This window comes from Antrostomus carolinensis, unplaced genomic scaffold, assembly GCF_000700745.2.
Source record: "Antrostomus carolinensis isolate BGI_N321 unplaced genomic scaffold, ASM70074v2 scaffold28735, whole genome shotgun sequence".
Classification (NCBI taxonomy): Eukaryota; Metazoa; Chordata; class Aves; order Caprimulgiformes; family Caprimulgidae; genus Antrostomus; species Antrostomus carolinensis.
The window spans coordinates 6115-23974 of NW_010314853.1; the positions used below are offsets into that span (position 1 = coordinate 6115).

The 17860-nt window shown below is 52.9% G+C and overlaps 1 protein-coding gene across 1 annotated transcript in view; it reads right to left on the reverse strand.

Annotated features, from left to right (window-relative positions):
• Positions 1 to 4495: 4495 nt before the first annotated feature.
• The window catches only part of ASTN1 (astrotactin 1), a gene marked incomplete at its 5' end in the record, with an annotated part of 30508 nt that continues 17143 nt past the window's right edge, over positions 4496 to 17860 (reverse strand). The window contains 9 exons of the mRNA XM_010167789.2: positions 4496 to 4873; positions 10003 to 10186; positions 10806 to 10906; positions 11031 to 11166; positions 11513 to 11664; positions 12325 to 12458; positions 13005 to 13264; positions 16368 to 16556; positions 16713 to 16817. Of these exons, the coding sequence (XP_010166091.1) occupies positions 4639 to 4873; positions 10003 to 10186; positions 10806 to 10906; positions 11031 to 11166; positions 11513 to 11664; positions 12325 to 12458; positions 13005 to 13264; positions 16368 to 16556; positions 16713 to 16817 (1496 nt within the window). The remainder of the gene's footprint in view (positions 4874 to 10002; positions 10187 to 10805; positions 10907 to 11030; positions 11167 to 11512; positions 11665 to 12324; positions 12459 to 13004; positions 13265 to 16367; positions 16557 to 16712; positions 16818 to 17860) is intronic.

The following is a 17860-nucleotide window of genomic DNA, read 5'->3' on the forward strand; positions in this document are numbered from 1 at the left end:
CCTGTGTTGTTCTCCACCCATCTGACAGGGCAGGTGGCAACACAAACCAGGCTTGGCCAAGGGGCCAGCCCCTGCAAGTGCTGATGGCCTGAGCACTAGACACAACACTGCACCATAAGTGACTTTTAAGGCATCCTTTGCAGCTCTCACCTCTGCTCAGGCACTGACTTTCACATCATTTGTAGAACATTAATATTTGTGACGTTGATAGTTGTCTGCCAGCTGGACCAGAAAGTTCTCAGGTGATGGTTCATCACCAGACAGCACCATCCCATCCACCGTATATACTAAAAAAAACCAGCTTAAAAAGAGGGTTTTTTTGGATTCTACTCCCAAATTCCCAACATCCACAGAGATTTGCAAAGCAAGGACTGGGAGCCCTTCACCAAGGATGTGTAAATGCAGTCTTCCCATCCCAAAAACCTGAAGGTGCCTGCTGGCATCCTCACTTTTCCATGCCCAGGCCAGGACACAGCTCCAGCTGTGTGTATTGAGTGGTTTGGGACTTGGCTAACCCAGTGGGCAGACAGGCTAATGCTAAACTTGTGTGAAGACGCAACCAAGCTCAAAGCCTGGGAGTGTTTCATCCGCTACCAAAAGATGACATCAACTGGACCAAAACTATAAACAACCACTCCAGTTTGCCAGAGCCAGGGATTACTAACAGCTCCGTTTAATAGTCACTTAAATTATCATCTGGAGTTTTACATAGTGTTACAATGATTTTTGTTGTTGTTGTTGTTGTTTAAAATACTTTTTTCTTTTTTTTCTTTTTTTTTTAAGTAATTCAGAAGGGTTTTGTGTTTCTCACCACGTGGCTATCCCACCCTAAAAGCACCCTACTTTCAATCTACAGTAGTAAAACGTCACATTAGAGTTTTAATAGAACATCAAAGAACATGAATTGTAGCCATCTTAGTAAAGAAAAAGGACCAAACCATCTTTATATGTTAAATAACTCCACGACAGGTAAAAGGTAAGAATGTTATTACAGGGGTACGGGTGCAGCAAAGAAAAGATAACGACCCAGAGGTTCAGCTCAAGTGAATGATCGCTCGTTAATTTAGAAAGAAAACAAGAAGAGAGGGCAGAGGAGCAAGGGAGGTTGTAGAAATGGATGGAAAATGGTGTCTTCTCCAGTTTTTGTGTGGTTGGCAGCAATGGGAAGAACCAGGAGTCCAAGAGAGAGAAAATACTGTGCAGACCCAACAGCAGGACCCCACGGCAGGCACGGATGGTGGAAGCTCTGCAGGGAAGGGCACAGCTCAGGGATCACCCACGGCTCTTCTGGGTGAGCAAACCCCATACAACACATCTCACCAAGGCCAGGTCTGCAGCCATGGCACAACCTCCGTGGTACAACCTCCCGCTCCAGACTGGGCCCCCGTGGCAGGCTGCTGGCATTTGTCAGAGATGGGCTCATAATTAGTCGAGGGATTTTGTCAAGAAAATCCAAATTCGGGCAAAATTTTGACTTGCAAAGCCAGAGTGAGGAAACGAAGAAGGAAACCTTCACAAAGCCAGGGCCATTGTGAATACGGCCCCGCAGACATGTCCCGACAGCAGACTGCGTGGCCATCATGGGATGGGGATGCTGAGTCCCATCCAGCTGTGCCAGGGTGCTGCTGAAGGACCCTGGATGGGTGCCTTTCCTCTCACTCTCCAGGTGGTCCATCTCCCGGCCCACAGGGAAGCTGGGGCTGAGGAAGCAGAGCCCAGCCCAGCTGGCTGATGATGCTGAGCAGTTTTGGCTGACCACATAAGGGCTTTGCAACGCGAGCGTGGAAGCGGAACAAAAATATTGGCAGAGCCTTAGTGCAAATCTTGGGGCTGGATGAAAAAGTAACCTAGGCAGGTGAGAACATGTGGGGCTGCACCTGAGTGCTGGGTTCAGTTTTGGGCCCCTGACTCCAAGAAGGACATGGAGGGGCTGGAGCATGTCCAGAGAAGGGCAACGGAGCTGGGGAAGGGTCTGGAGCACAAGTTTGCCGAGTTCCCTTGTGGCTGAGGGAACTGGGGGTGTTGAGCCTGGAGAAAAGGAGGCTGAGGGGAGACCTTCTGGCTCTATCCAACTCCCTGAAAGGAGGGTGGAGAAAGGTGGGGGTGGGTCTGTTCAACCAAGGACGAAGTGACAGGACAAGAGGAAATGGCCTCAAGTTGTGCCAGGGGAGGTTTAGATTGGATCTGAGGAAAAACTTCACCCAAAGGTTGGTCAAGCACTGGAACAGGCTGCCCAGGGAGGTGGTGGAGTCACCTTCCCTAGTGGGATTTAACAGACAGGCAGACGAGGTGCTCAGGGACATGGTTTAGAGATGGAATTGGTAGCCTTGGGTTTATGGTTGGACTTGGTGATCTTCAAGGTCTTTTCCAACCACTGTGATTCTGTGGGCATCTGGGGTTTTCCTGATGTCACAGCGAGCGGCTGGCAGACTGCATCGCTCCCATCCCTGCTGCTGCACCTAGTCAACAATAAAGGACAGGAGGCTGCTACCCACAGGACAACAGTCTGTGGTTCATATAAAGGCCACATAAGTGGGATTACTTGGTGAACAACCAACTTACATCCCGGCCAGAGCAGCTTTCCTTCAAGCATCCCTCCAAGGCGTTGAATGGAGGTGCCCTTTGCCCATCCCTGGATGACCGTCCAGCTGGAAGTTAAAAATTGTCTCAGCATCCACTGGGAGAAGCAAGAGAATAAACCAAAGTGTCTTGGCCAAGACTGCTGCTGGCTGGAAGGAGCGATGGCTCAGTACGGATCACCTGCCCACATCTATCTGTGCATGGAGATGAAGCTGGTCATGCTCGGAGCCCCAAGCCCTCGGCAGCATCAGGCACATCAAAATATAAGGAGAAACATGTGAGAAAAAGCCAAAAAGATCAGGTAGATGTCCTTCTTGCAAAGAGCAGGTGTTTGCCCAAGGACCTCTGCCAGACACATTTATTGCAGAAACAACATTGGGATGCTCAGGTGATAGTGGTGGCTGCTCCCAGTCCAGGCCAGATGACCCTGGAGAAGAGGTCTGCCCATGAGAAGGGAAGAGAAACGCACTGTGTGGTCCTACAGGAAGATACTGTTGAGCAAATACTGTGATGCAGCACTGCCAGCTGTGACCAGCTGTGGACCACAGCCACCTCCCTCTCAGCATCACGCAAATATTCGAGCCGTGTCCTTGGCAGTTAGCAAGAGGAATGAGGCAGAAAATCAGAAGAGACAGACTGAAGATTGCTCCTGCCAAGATTAAAACAAAAAATAATAATAATGAAAAGGAAATTTCTCTCTAAAGAGGCATCGTAAAAATGCCACTGTAGGGCGCTGGCTTGTCCAGATCAAAGATGAACAGCTGGCAAGGCTGGAGATGTCTCCTCTGCAAACCAGGCTGGAAGCTGCAGCTAGAAGGAAGCCATTCCCTGCCACCAACACCCTCAGTGGAACGGGGTTTTGGAGAACAGTTGGCTCTGAACCAAGCCCAGTGTCCCAGGACAACCCCAGTTCTCTGTTTGTTTTTTTTTTTAAAGTGACTTTTTAAAGTCATGGTGAGAGCTGCAGATGTGAGCCTGAGCATGGGCAAGCAACACCCCCAGAAGCCTGCTTGTCACGCCATGTCACCAAGCCCTCTCTGCGACCAGGACCTCTGGGACCATCCTGGACCACTGTGTTGGGACACGCTACATCCCACTCTTCTCGCCACGCAGGACCACAGCTACAAGGTGGGTGGTGCTGCAGGAAGCCTCGTCCACACCGTCTGGGTGGTGCTCTCCTGGCTGGGGCTCTCCTGAGCAATAGTTTGATGGTCCTTCCAAGTCTTTAATGGTGGGTTTAAAAAAATATATATAATGGAAAGGATTTTTAAGTTGACTTCCCAGGGATGTGGTCCCACAAGAAGAAAGCTCACGATGTCCAGCTGATCACTGGCCCTGAGGGCAAGCTGCTTTTGCTCTGGAGGACTCTGCATCTTGGAGCAGACATGGGCTTTGACCATGACAGAAGAATGTCAGGAGATGGGCTCACTAGTGCCCCTCTCTCCTCGCCCCAGCTGGTAACACCACACCAGCCATGCCCTGCAATGGTATCATCACTTGGCCAGGCCTCATCCAGACCTCATGCTTTACAGTTGAAAAAAAAAAAGAAGAAATCCCAACACTCTTGGCCATCCAGAGGCTGTTTTGCTCAGCCATGAACATCAACATCTCAACCTGACCTGCATGTCCTGCCTCCACTTCCCAGCCCTGCATCACCTGCTCTCCCACCCTGGCTGTGTCACCCTGTTTCTCCCATGATTTAGTGTCCCCCACACTTGAGGATGGTCCCCACAGCCAGGGTAGGGATGGGGCAGGAGGAGAGGGCTGTGCCCTCCCAACCTGTCCTCTCCACCGACGCTGAGGAACCTCTTGGCAAAATGAATAAAACAAAACCAAGAAAACTGGGTCCCACAAGACTTCTAACTAGAAAGGCTTTTGGCCAAGTCAAAGAAGAAACTAATACTGAGTCAGTCCTGCACAGGGCAGCCGGTTTCACTCCCCAGTCCAAATTTTTGCCTCCAGAAACATCATCGACACCCTCCCCTGCTGTGGGTCCGTGTATAAAACCCTCACAAATGCCCGTGGGAAGGCCAGCGTGAGAGTGGGCATCTGCAACCCTCAGTAGTCCTTGTCACCATAGTCATTGTAAAGGACGCTCAGCGTCTGCTCCTCGCACGTCTTCTTGAGGTCCCGGCTGAGCTCTGACCAGTTGAGCCCGTAGGGCTTGATCTCGCTGTAGCGGCAGGCGAGGTACTTGAGGGACGAGCGCTGGAGGCTGATCTTGGGCTCTTGCAGGAGGCCGTTGCACCAGCTGCTGAGGTCTCCCAGCTGTGAGAGGATGAGGCCGGCTTTCCTGCAGCGAGGGGAGATGCCGGGGGGATGGACAGCGAGGGGGCAGCGGGGGTGATGGAGACACCACGGGAGGGATGGTGAGAAGGGCAGGAGGAACGTATGAGGAGAGAAAAGCAAAGATGCTTAAGGATGCTGTGGGAGCTCCTGGAGGGAGAAGAGACAACGTGAGAGCTGGGCAGCGTGGAGAGCAGCTGAGCAGAGCCCAACCCTGTCAGGACAAGGAGGGATGGTGGGGCTGGGGGGATGTGCCAGCCCCATGGAAGATCTGCAAGCCTAATTGCACGTGACAACAGGCCCTACCCAGGTCAGAGATGCCACCACGGTGGCGCTGGACCTGCTGCACTGGCCTTAGGACTTGCCTTACATTACTGTGCCTTATCCCCTTTTCTTCCACCCTGTATCATCCTCACAACAAGGTGAGGTTTGCTGAGGGTTTAGTGAGGGGACAGTCACAGGTGTAGCTGTGAAACCCTCAACAACCCAAGGAAATGGTCCTTGGGATGGACATCATCATCAACTCAAATGGCACCACCAGTCACTGTTGCAGCTACTGGACCCCAAATAAGAGGATGGGAAAATGGGAGCCAACAGCACTGCAGGCAGTGGGGAGAAATTTTAGAAGGCATCAGGCATGACATGTGAGGCCAGCCCGAGGCAGTGTCACCACCTGTGTCCTCTCCACAAGGTGCACATGTTGCATGTATGGGAACGGTGCTGGTCTCTCTTGGTTTGCTGCAGGACATCTTCAGTGACATGGCAGGAAGGGTAGGGAATAGGCAAGCATGCCAGGAGCATTGCTCCCTTGCCACCACATGGTTGAATGGGATGTGATGGAGAGGACATGTGAGGTTTTGGGGACCAGCATGTAGAGACATCACTGAACACACGTATGTACAGTCTAGCTTAAGGTTGCCCTCCAAAATCCATGTGGGATGCAGAGGATGAGGTAGGCAGTGACTGCCCAAAAGAATGGAAGGAAAAAGAAGGAGCTTTAGGGGAAAATAAACCTGGAACACTAAAAATATCACAGCTGGCATCTGTATTAGTCTGGCATCTGGGGGTCTGCATGGAAGGTTGAAGGTGAGATAAAAAATATGAGCCTCATAAGATGCAATATCATAAGATATAAGTACAACAAATGACCCTCCTGGTCTGTGACTTGTAATGTTTAGGACATGTGTCAAACTAGACAGAACAGACTGAGGAACACAACAGAGGTGTGATCCAAAAAGCTCTGAGAGAGCAGGGGATGTGCTGGAGCTCCCCAGTTCTTTGCATGTGCAGTTTCCATCTTCTAATTGCAGACAGCAGAACATGGAAAAGCAGGACATGGTGGCAGTGCTTTGGGAAAGAGCCACAACCCAAACAAGGAAGCCAGCAGAGAAGTGACAGAGGGAGAGGAGGTCCAGGAGGAAGCCATCTTCAGCAGAAGACAGACACGCAGCACCTCCAGGGCAAAAGAACCTCGGTGTGGGCTTGTTTTGGTAGCAAGAAAGTGATAAATTCCCAACTCCTCATGTTGGATGAGATATTGGAAGGATCCTGACCAAACGTGACCTAAATTGTGTTCTCTCCTTTTCACATTTTTCCTCTTAAAATTGTGCTTCTAATGCTTCTATCAAGAAAACCAGTTTGTTGGGATAAAACACATCATGTTCATTTTGGGTGATCTCCAGGAAATCTGGCCAATGTGGAGGTAATGGATTCAAACAAAGTGTCTTTGCAGGTGAGTATTGCATGTGCTTGGAAACCCAGACCAAAGTTTAAGTGTCTTAGGAGCTGGGATAAGTTTCTTAGCCAGCTTCAAGGGCAGCTTGTGGGTTGGGATAGACAGGAAAGAGAAGATACATCCCTTTGGTCACCATAACTCAGCATCTGTTCAGCGTGGAGGAGGCAGCAGAGGCACAAATTGTGATGATGGGGAAAAGAAACTCTGTGACATTCTTGTTGGGGTAAGAGGGGGTGGCGTGTGGAGCACATCGTTGTCTTGTGGCTGGTTTGACAACTCAAGGATATGCATACTGACCATAGAGTAGCACCTTCCTCCAGGCCAGGTCCACCATGGGAGAGTTGCTTGGAGAGGAATGAATTTACCCCAGGGCCAGCCACCACCAACCTTGGCTTTCCTGGAAAGGAAACCCTCAAGAGGTCCATCACAGTGCAGATGGTCATGCACAGCTCATCCCTTGCTAGCCCTCTTCAGGTGGCTACAGCTCTGAAGGGCCAGTCTGGAACCACCAAGAGGTTGTGCAGCTCTGTAACCACATGGTACCTGCAGCCCTGGGGCTCATATCCAGACCACTGTGGAGAGATGCAGGTGCTTAGCACAGTGCTGACTCTGGAGATAGCCAACCAAGCTGCCCAGGTCTTCCAGTCATTGGAAGGTAGCAGATCTCTCAGTCCTCTTGTTCCCCACACTGAGACACCTAGGCAAGGTACTGCGGTTGTCTCTCTTCCTCCAGCATCACAGGTGCCCTAACAAGAACATTGAATCTGATTCCACAGATTTTGGCCCAAAGCCTGTAGACACCACCAGACTTCACCAAGGCTTTGCATCAAATCCTACTTTCACTTATCACTTGCTAGAAAACATCTTGCCTTTCCCTTCATTTCTTCTCCTTATGCAAAGTCCAGGGCTCTGCAGCTCTTCTTGAACTGGAAATGACATGCATTCATAACCCCACACAAGTGACTCCTTCCTTCAGTCCAGCAGCTGAGCAGAGTCAGAAGGTGACATGGCCACGGGGACAAGGATGAGGAGAAGGAGGGACATGGTAGCGTCGGTCGCGTGGGTCCACATCCTGGACTTCAAAAGAGCATCGGCAACAGTCAAACAAACACTCTGTCTGCTGGCTAAATAATGTCATCTGCAAGTGATTTGTCCTGTCACCACCAGTCTGGCTGCTTCGCCCTCACAGACGATCAAACAGGAGGTTTGCTTTCCAAGATTTGTCATCACCAGAAGCCACTGCAGCTGCTGAAACGTCTCTTTCCAAGCAGAGCGAGCTGCAAACACTTCATCAGCAACTTGCGTCATCCCATCCTAAGCACTCCAGCATTTCCAGAGGGTGGATTTAACCCTCTGGCTCGTAGATTCACGCAGCAAACGGCAACATTTTGGGCAATTCAGTGGCAATTGCTGGTTGCTCCATGCCAATGCACCTCTACCTCATGGGGCTCAAGGAGGCAGCTTCCACCCCATGTTCTGGCTGGTCCTCGGTGTCCTCACTGAGGCAAGGAGCAGTGATGGCAATGCTCAGTCTCAGCAGTGGCAGTGGCTGTGTGATGACTCCAGTCTGTCACGTAGGGAATTTTAAGTAGTCCTCACGCAAACCATCCCAACAGATGTCAGATGGTCTGTGCAAACCGGGTCTGGATTTCACATCTGGAAATGGAGACAGAGCAGCTTCACCACAGCTGGGCTCAAGATGAAGGTGAGACGTAAGTTTTAAGCCTTCCGGTCCCAACTGGTGTCGTGGGAATGAAGCAATCCTGGGCAGAGGAGCTGGTGGGAGCCTCAACCTTAACAAGAAGCCTCCATGCGCTGGGATGTCGCTACTGAGCTTTGAGGCTCTGCCTCAAAGACTTCAAACTTCTTAGAACATAAATGAGAGAAGGAGAAAGAGAAGAGAAGAGAAGAGAAGAGAAGAGAAGAGAAGAGAAGAGAAGAGAACCCAGCTTTGACCCAGGGAGCAGAGGAACTCTTGGGAGTTTCCCACCAAAGCTGAACTAGGAGATATGCTTAAGAGACACTAAATGCAGGACAGCCACCAGCTATTTTGATGAGTCTTTCTGACCCCCTAGCAGAGGTTTGGAGGACAGAGAAGGTACATGGAGCATCTCCAGTTCTCTGCTAGAAATCCACAAGTGGTCACCTGGAGAAGCAGGGCTGGAAGACAGCTAGTGGTGAGACCAGCAAGAGGAGGTGTGGGGCAGGGGGTAAAGTGGAGGTCATGCATTTCATAGATGAAAGCTGTTGCTGACGTATATTTGAAGTAATCCTGAGTTCTGGATGGGTTCTTTGGTGGCCAGATGCTATGAAACAGCACTGCAGCCCACACAATCTCCCAGCCCAGTTTGATTAAGTGACTGGAAACATCCATGTTACTGGGAAACAACGCAGACAAAAGCAGATGTGGAAGGACATGGGGAGAAGGGAACATCTGTCTGCCTGCACAAGCCTGGGGCATAAGGCATCCCATCCCAAGACATCTGGAGGGGCTGCAGTGACCTGAAGAGGCCCAGGGAGGAGACACGGTGCTCACTGAAGCATGAAGGGACTGTCTCAGCTGGGAAGGGCATGGGGCAACCTCCCCCATAACCTGCCATAGCAGCTCAGCACTTGCCTGGGCACCAAAAAGACTTGTGTCCCTGAGATCACCCCACATGACCACAGACATGGATCAGAAGGAAGGGGACACACACGCAATTCAGGGCCAAGGACAATCCACTGCCTGCTCTGGACCACAAGTGACAGTGAGTTCAACTCACAGAGATGCACTCAACTCAAGCCAAAGCCCAGGAAAAGGAGGAAAGCCAAGTCTGACCTTCCACATCCAAGCTCTTCTGTGTCACCTTCTCCAGTAGGCTTGAAAGTACAACCTTTCACCTTCCTCCTTGCACCTTCTTCCCTCCATCAATGCCCAGGGCCCTCTTGTAGCAACGTGCTCCAACCACACTTCCTCCTTCTCATCAGCAATCACCTCCATTTCTCAAAGATGTCCTATTTTTCTGAGACCTTCTGCCTTTTTGCCTGCAGCAGCAGCTACTAAAAGGGAAAGAGAGGATCCTGTCCTCATCCCCTTCTCACCCTGCATGGCATGAAAGGACTAGACAAAACTCCAGAGACAGTATAGGGCTGGTGAGATGAACAAGGACGATGGATTGACAATGGTCTACCGCTTCCCACCTTGTCCTGTGTTTATGGTCCTTCAAGGGAGATGGCTGGACCCCAAAGATAATCACAGCATCCAGCAAAGCAAGAAGCCCACTGTGAGACTCTAAGCTCTATCATCAAACAAATTTATGAGATTTGCCAGAGAGCCACCTTCCTGGTGACCAACATCTCTGAGGGCTAAGCACGCTGGTGGGCAGGCCTGTCTACCTAGCCAACCCAGCTCCTCAGCCTACCTGGGTCCCAGCTCATCTTCACAGCGCCAAGTGAACTCCCCAAAGCTCTCGTAGTGCTGGTTGTAGTGGTAAAGGACTCGATGCAGGCTGGGGGAACCCAGGTCCAGCAGAGTGTTGTAGGCTGTTTGCTGCTCCTTGCCGCTGGTATAGCCGTTGAAGAGGTTGTAGATCTTGTCTGCTATTTCTGGGCAGAAGGACATGGGGGATACTCAGTGAGGTGCAGGGACAAGCATGAATAAAACCCACCAGGGTAAAGCTCAACTCCAGGGAAACAAAGACCAGAGTCAAGATTGGTCCCCTTGAGTTATGATATATGTCATATCAAGACAAAGTCCCAATGGAGAAGCAACAGAGTAGATGGCATTCCCTGGACTCACTCCAGGTTAGGTTCCCATAATTTGGTCTAATTAGGTGGCACCATCAGGTAGTGTTAGTGAAATATCATGTCTTTAGGAGAAGGCACACAACTGGGGTTTCTTGAGCATGGACACCACCTATGCTATCAGTTGCTTTCTGGAGAGGACAGGTAGGTCTCCTCGGCTGTTTCAGTATGTCCTCAGTGCCTGCCCCTCCACCCATCCTCCCACCATCACAGAGAGCCTCTGCGTTTGTTTGCAGAGAGGATGCATGCTTCCTGCTGTGCTCCACACCAACCCTCAACACCACATGGCAGCACCTGGGTCACCACGGGTGAAGAAGATGTCACAGCCAGGACACAAGACATGTGTGGGGACATGCTGGAGGGGGGGAACTCCCTGTTGCTGGTCCCAAGCATCACAGTCCAGCAGCTCCCTCCATCTTACCTTGAGCTTTCACATCATCTACCACAGGGCAGGGGGTCTTGACTGTCACATCACTGGACCTGGAGCGTCTTCCTGTGTTATCAACTCCCCAGAGTGTGAACCTGTCCGAGAAGGAAAGGAGTGAAGCTCTGGACTCCCAAGCCCTCATGCAAACACTGGCAGCATCAGGGCAGGAGCTCAGGGTGACAGCGCTGCCATGGGCATGTCACAGGGGAGGTGACTCACATGTAGGTGGTGTCGGGCTCCAGGCAGCGCACGATGAGGGAGATAGTGGAGGAAAGTCTGTCGGGCACTTGGGCTGGCATGGCACAGGGTGACTTGGCGCCAGAGATGATGTCGTCCACGAAGCTCAGCACCGTCTCTAGGGAGAGAGGGGAGGACATGCCATGGGTGATGACACAGGTGTCCTCAGGGCCGTGGAGAGCCACTGAGGTCTGTGCTCACTACCACGCTGCCTGGTGCTGAGGGGGACTAAGGCTCATCCATAAGGTTGGTGCGGAGATGGACCCATTGCTTTTCCAGCAAGGTTCATCACTGGGGTGTGGAGCTGCCACTTCTGCAGCATGGTGGGCAGGAGAGGAGCTGCCTTCTCTTCCACAGGATACTGGTTATGTTGCAGCATCCCCTTGCAAAGAGGGAGAGAGAGGATCTCCTCCAACATCTCCATCCCACCCTCCCCAGAGAGAACTAGTGGAGTCTCCACTCACCGGTCTCCACCTTGGAGTGATCCATCCTGTCGGTGACTTTCTCTTGTCGGAGGAGGTAGTCGACGATCTGCACCCCGATGGGGGGCTCGGAGTGCCCCCACTCCAGCACCACCAGTGTGCTGCTGGGCTCGTGAACTGTGGAGAGCCTCAGGCTGGGGAGCAATGACAGTCCATCAGCATCTCAGGAGTGCAAGGTCCACCAGCCACCCCAACTGCCCACCCATGGTCACCCTCACCCATGTCTATCAGCGCCCTGCTGCTCTTTCGTGCCATAAAAAGGCAGTAAAACCACCAGGCTGAGGGGGACAACCTCTCCAGCTGGTCCCCATGGCTGGTGCAGAAGGTAGCATGAGTGTGTCCTTCCCATGGTTGCTAGTACCACTCACTCTGCTGTGCAGATCACACACAAATGCACCAGCAATGAGTTGGTTTCTGTAAGGCAGTACCCAGGGACAGTTTTTGCATGACCCTCTCACAGCAAAAGGGCTTCAAAGCCAAGGGAGATAGCAAGCTCAGGACAGAAGTGACTCTCCTCCTCCTGGCTCTGGGCATGCTGGTCCCAAGGGCTCCTTCCCTGAGGTTGCTCTACCAGCATGGATCCAAAACCAGCTCCCCAGTCCTCAGCTGAATTTAGAAAAGACACTGCATCTCTGCACCCTCTGCCTGATTTTCAGGTCACCCATCTGCTTGCAAACCTGTCCCATAAAGCCACCCCGGTCCCACCACCTCCTGCCACCACGCCGTTGGCCATCGCCACCTCCTCCCAGACCCATCACACCAAGGGGTCAGGCTGGACATGCGTGGAAACCTACATAGGGTGTGGGAGAGGTGCACAGGTGGGCAGCCCATCAGCCCCAAAGGCACTCGAGTCACAGCGGCACCAATCCTCGATCACGTCCCCACTGCCTGAGCACCACAGCGAGCTCATGGTGGCCTCCTGCAAGAGCTGGGAGAGAGGAGAAGGAGGTGAGCACTGGAGAGGTGAGCTCCCACCCTGCTGTCACTCAAGTCAGCGCTCATTCATCTCCCAGTGAGGGAAGCCAAAATGATTCAGCACAGTCCAACCACCCTGGAGAGCAGAGTTGGCCAACAGGCAAGAGCTGCAACAGCTTGACATGATGCTACCAGGGCAAGCTGCTTGCAAAGACCACCCTGATGCTGTCCTATCTCCCAGTGAGGGAAGCCAAAATGATTCAGCACAGTCCAACCACCCTGGAGAGCAGAGTTGGCCAACAGGCAAGAGCTGCAACAGCTTGACATGATGCTACCAGGGCAAGCTGCTTGCAAAGACCACCCTGATGCTGTCCTATCACCCCCTGCACCCACCCCACCACCCCTACCCGGCAAATCCTCACCCGCTGGGTCTGGTTGTTGGTGACCAACTCACAGCTTGACATGATGCTACCAGGGCAAGCTGCTTGCAAAGACCACCCTGATGCTGTCCTATCACCCCCTGCACCCACCACACCACCCCTACCCGGCAACTCCTCACCCGCTGGGTCTGGTTGTTGGTGACCAACTCGTAGATGGGGGCGGCTTTGGTGACCTCCAGCAGGATGGGCTCGGCTGGCACGTCGGGAGCGGAGGCGACATGGCAGAGGGGGCAGGAGGAGGGGCAGCGCCCGCGGCCCTGCCGCCGCCCTTCCGCCACACGCTTGGTGCCCGACTCGGAGAGGCTGGCGATGTACTCGGGGAAGGTGAGCACCTTGGGGTCCCGCTCCCGCTCCTCCGACTCGTCAGAGGGGGAGTTGCCTGGGGAAGGGGAAAAGAGGGGCACTGGGGTGGGCTCCAAGCCATCGATAAGGGGATGGGAGGGGGTCAGAGCCCTGCCTTGTGCCCAGGAGACAGGCAGTGGTGCCCAGAGACCCTCCTGGATCCTTAAGTGTTCCCCGCTTGCTCTGTAGGGATGAAACGCTTACTGGTCTTCAGAGGACTGGAAAGTCCTCCCTAGCCTTTACCATTACAGGTCCTTTTGTCTCCCTGTGCCTCAGTTTCCCCTGCCCCAGTACTTCACCTGGCACTGGGATGGGCCACCCTTGCAGCAGGTCCCCACGAGAGGGAGCCTCCTTCATGTGGCTGGAGACTCATGAAGGACCTGCCTGCACACCTTCACCCCACACTGATGCCCCAACAAAGTCTCCTGCCAAACCACTCCACTGCAACAGCCTTCCTGGCCCTACAGTTGATTTATTCACTCAACTCCCTCAGCTCCCAAGAACCTCCACCCAAGTCAATGTGACAGAGGAAGCTGGAGACCAGAGATGATGAGTGTCAGACCAGAGTGCACAGCAACGATGCTTACTCGGTTCTTCTCCCTAAAAGGTCTCCAGCCAGCAGCACTGAAGAGCTCAAAACAAGCAGGGAAGACTTGACAGTGCCTCACGAGGCCCAGAAAGCTCCCAAGATGGCTACAAAGCCACCAAGCCCCTCTCCAGCCCCTCCAAGCCCACCTGTGTGCTCAGTCTCCATGAAGGGGAAGGGAGATGGGGAGCAGTTCCCTTTGGGGAGCTGGCTCAGTCCTGGCTCCTCCTGCCTCTTCACAGTCATGGGGCATGATGGAGGTGGGCAAAGTTGCAGCCAGATAGGGGAAGAAGAGAGAAGCAAGAAGAAGAGAAGGCTCCAGGGAGACATTCTAGTGGCCTTCCAGTACCTGAAGGGGCTCAGGAAGGTTGAGGAGGGACTTTGGACCAGGGCCGGGCGTGAGAGAACAAGGGGTGATGGCTGGAAACTGGAAGAGGGGAGATTGAGATGAGATGTGAGGAAGAAATTCTTTGGTGTGAGGGTGGTGAGACAGTGTCCCAGGTTGCCCAGAGAAGCTGTGGCTGCTCCTCCCTGGAAGTGTTGAAGGCCAGGTTGGATGAGGCTTTGAGCAACCTGGTCTAGTGGAAGGTGTCCCTGCTGCTGGCAGGGGGGTTGGAACTGGATGATCCTTAAGGTCCCTTCCAACCCAAACCAGGCTGTGCTTCTATGAAAAGCTCTACCAAAGGATGTCCCTGGCTCTGCACCAGAGAAAGAGGGGCCTAGTGGGACCATAGACGACAGTCCAGGCAGGCTTGTGGGATCAGAGGAAGTGAAGAAACCCAAAGCATCCCTGGGGCAGGCTCAGGGCATCACCAGCAGTGGCTTGGTACGGTCTGGCTGCTGTAAGGAACTGCTGGAGATCATGTCCAAGGCTAAATAGGAAGAGCTTCCCATTGCAAGGGTTTGCTGAGATATGGGCCAGCGCAAGCCTGTCCTTGAGTCTCCTGTGAAGAAAACAAGGCTGTTAAATAAAACCTGGGGTACAAGAGCATGGCTGTGCTCCCCCAGAGAGCTGGAAACGGCCCGTGTTGGGCTGGCTGTGAACTGCAGCTCAGCAGGCGCCGAGGGAAAGCAGAGGAGCCAGAGAACGACTTGTCTTTTGCAATTTCTCAATCGATATCCGAGCTCCTGATGTTTGCAAACAAAAAGCAAAGGAGGGAAAGTGGCAGGTGTTCGAGTGAAACCAAAATGTGATCTTGTGGGTGGAAAGAGACTGTCAGACCTGAAAAGGCTCCAAGCAGGAAAATCAAAGAGGAGGAAATTGCAGGAGAAAAAAAAATAAAAATAAAAAAATACTTGCAATCAGAAGATGTTACATCTGGAGATTGCCTGCAGCAAAACAGCAACAGCTCTTCACTCTCACAGGTGGGCTTGGGAAGGAGGCCAGGCTCCAGGAGGTCTGAGCTTGCAGGATCCAGATTTAGGCTCAGAAAGGAGCTTTTCCCACACCAAGAGCCACAGAAAGAAAAATATCTCCACGGCTGGGGCACAGCAAGAACATCACCGTAGGCTGGTGCCAGCACTAAGAATTATGAAGCTTTATGATGGAAATGATAAAGCTCCATCACCGGTGGTCATGGTGCCTGTGAGCTCCAAGCTCATGCTGTCTCCACCCAGGAGCTCCTGTTATGAGGACAGCAAACCAAGGTCACCTACAAAGCAGCAGCTCTGCTCAGCATCCCCCGTGTCTGGGGTTGGCAGCTGGCTCTCCCTTGCTGCCCAAGCCTGGGTGGGGGAACCTAACCTTCCCAGCACAGGCAGCAAAACACCAGCAGGCAGCTTTGCAAATGCCAGCACAAGAGGAGATGCCATGGTCCTGGTGACAGCTGGCCACAGATGGGCATCAGACTGCCTCTGCTTTTAGAAAGCTCATGTCCAAACCAGTCATCACCCACCTGCAAAATCCCTTCCACGGGGAAGTCATCGCACCGGAGCGAGGGCTCCGGAGGGGACCACAGAACCCCAGAATTGCCTGGATTGGAAAAGCCCTTTAAGATCATCAAGTCCAATCACGAACCCAACACTGACAAGTCCCCTAAACCATGACTAAACCGTGTCTGGATGCAGCAGTGCCAGATGCCCTCTGCACTGTGGTGAACTCCCAGTTCACAACTGGTTTCCAGATATTAAAACCAGCGCCGACAGCTTGAGAGAAGAAAGCGCATTAGAGGGAGAAAAGTCTGGCCGCAGGATGGAAATGGAAATGGAAAAGAGGAGATATGGCAGAGACAAAAGGAAGGAAGGAACAGGACTAAAGACAAAGAAGTCCAGAATCAGGCAGGAGGGCTGGTGGGATTAGTGCATTTGTCTTTCATCTCCCTGGGGATGTGGGTATTTATGTTCCTTTCTGGCCCAGACTAACACCTGCTGCAGTCCCTGGGGGTCCTTCAGCCACGTCAAAGGGTGCAAGAGCAGGATGGAAACATGAGGATGGGATGGGACGCAGCCCTGACGTGGGCTGGGTACTTTCCCTGCTATTCCAAAAGCAAACACATCTTCCCACTCCCACTGGGTGGCTGTGGGGACCCTTCCTGGGGACAAGTGAGGCTCCTACCTTTGCTGATGTCCTCATACTCCAGCCAGAGCTGCCGCTGGACCTGCCTGTTGGGATACCAGATGGAGCAGGACTCCTCAAAGCCGTACACTGCCTCCTGGATATAGTGGTTGCCAAACTGGTCCAGCAGCGCCACGAAATCTCCACGGGACGTGGCCCCATCCAGAGAGTGAAGTGCGTTGCTGAAAGCTGGGGAGAAGATGGGAGGAGATGCTCAGGTCTCAAGCCTTTGCCACCTCCCTACACACTCGTGATGGGCAACCAATCTCTGAGCCCAACACCTGCCAGAAGAAGGCTCTATGTCCTCTCACCACCCCTTTTTCCCCGCCAGCCCCACACGCTTACACTGGGAGATGGTCAGCTGGTTGAGCCGGACATGGTACATGATGGACTGGACCTTCCAGTGTTGCAAGAGGGGGTACCCGGACACCTCGCTGAAGTTCACCATCCCTGTTGGAGAGAGGACATGAGTGCTCAGTGTCACTCCCCAGGGACACCTTGCTGTGGTGACACCGGGGTGGCCACAGCTCCTTGTGCCATACCTGGGTGGGAAGGGGCTGGGGGAAGGACAGTGCACACAGTACGTCCCCCCAGGGAAGCAGCGAGGCATTCGGAGCTGAGGGTCAGCTGATCCCTGGCAATTAAAACCAGGGCTTTGAAGGAAAACACGTGGACTCGTTTCATCTGCCGTCCAGGGCTCTGTGTTGGAAGATAACGAGCCTCCTCCTGCATCCCCTCCTGCATCCTTCCCAACCCCCTCTCCCAAGACATGCCCAGGTGTACTAATTATTTCACTAATGAGAGCTGCGCTTTTTAATGAGCTGTTTTCAAGCCTGGGAACTGTCACTGTCATGCCATGTAAGGTCGGATGCAGCCAACTGAGAAGTCCTGGGGTCCCCTTCAGTGAGGACTGAGCCAAGCAGGACACACACGTATGGGAGAAACCACACACTAGCTGATGCTTCCACTCCCTCGGGACATTATGGCAATGCTGGAGCTGAGTAGGACATGGGGTTTCTCTCTCTTTGGGCAAAGACATCCCATTCTCCAACCATTTAATGGTGCGTTACAGGAGCCAGACATTTATGGAAACCAGGGCTGGGTGGCCACTTTGTTCTGCTCAAGGCATGAGCCAAGGCACACAGCAGCTCAGCTTCCATGAGCAGAGGGACAGAGGGGCCACCAAGCCTGGACAAAGCCCCAGAGTCATAGGATCATAGACTCACAAAATGGTTTGGGAAGGGACCTTAAAGCTCATCCAGTTCCAACCCCCCTGCCATCAGCAGGGACACCTTCCACTAGACCAGGTTGCTCAAAGCCTCATCCAACCTGGCCGAGAACACTTCCAGGGAGGAGCAGCCACAGCTTCTCTGGGCAACCTGGGCCAGTGTCTCACCACCCTCACACCAAAGAATTTCTTCCTCACATCTCATCTCAATCTACTCTTGTTCTGTTTAAAGCCACTTCCTCTTGTTCTGTCACTCCCTGCCCTT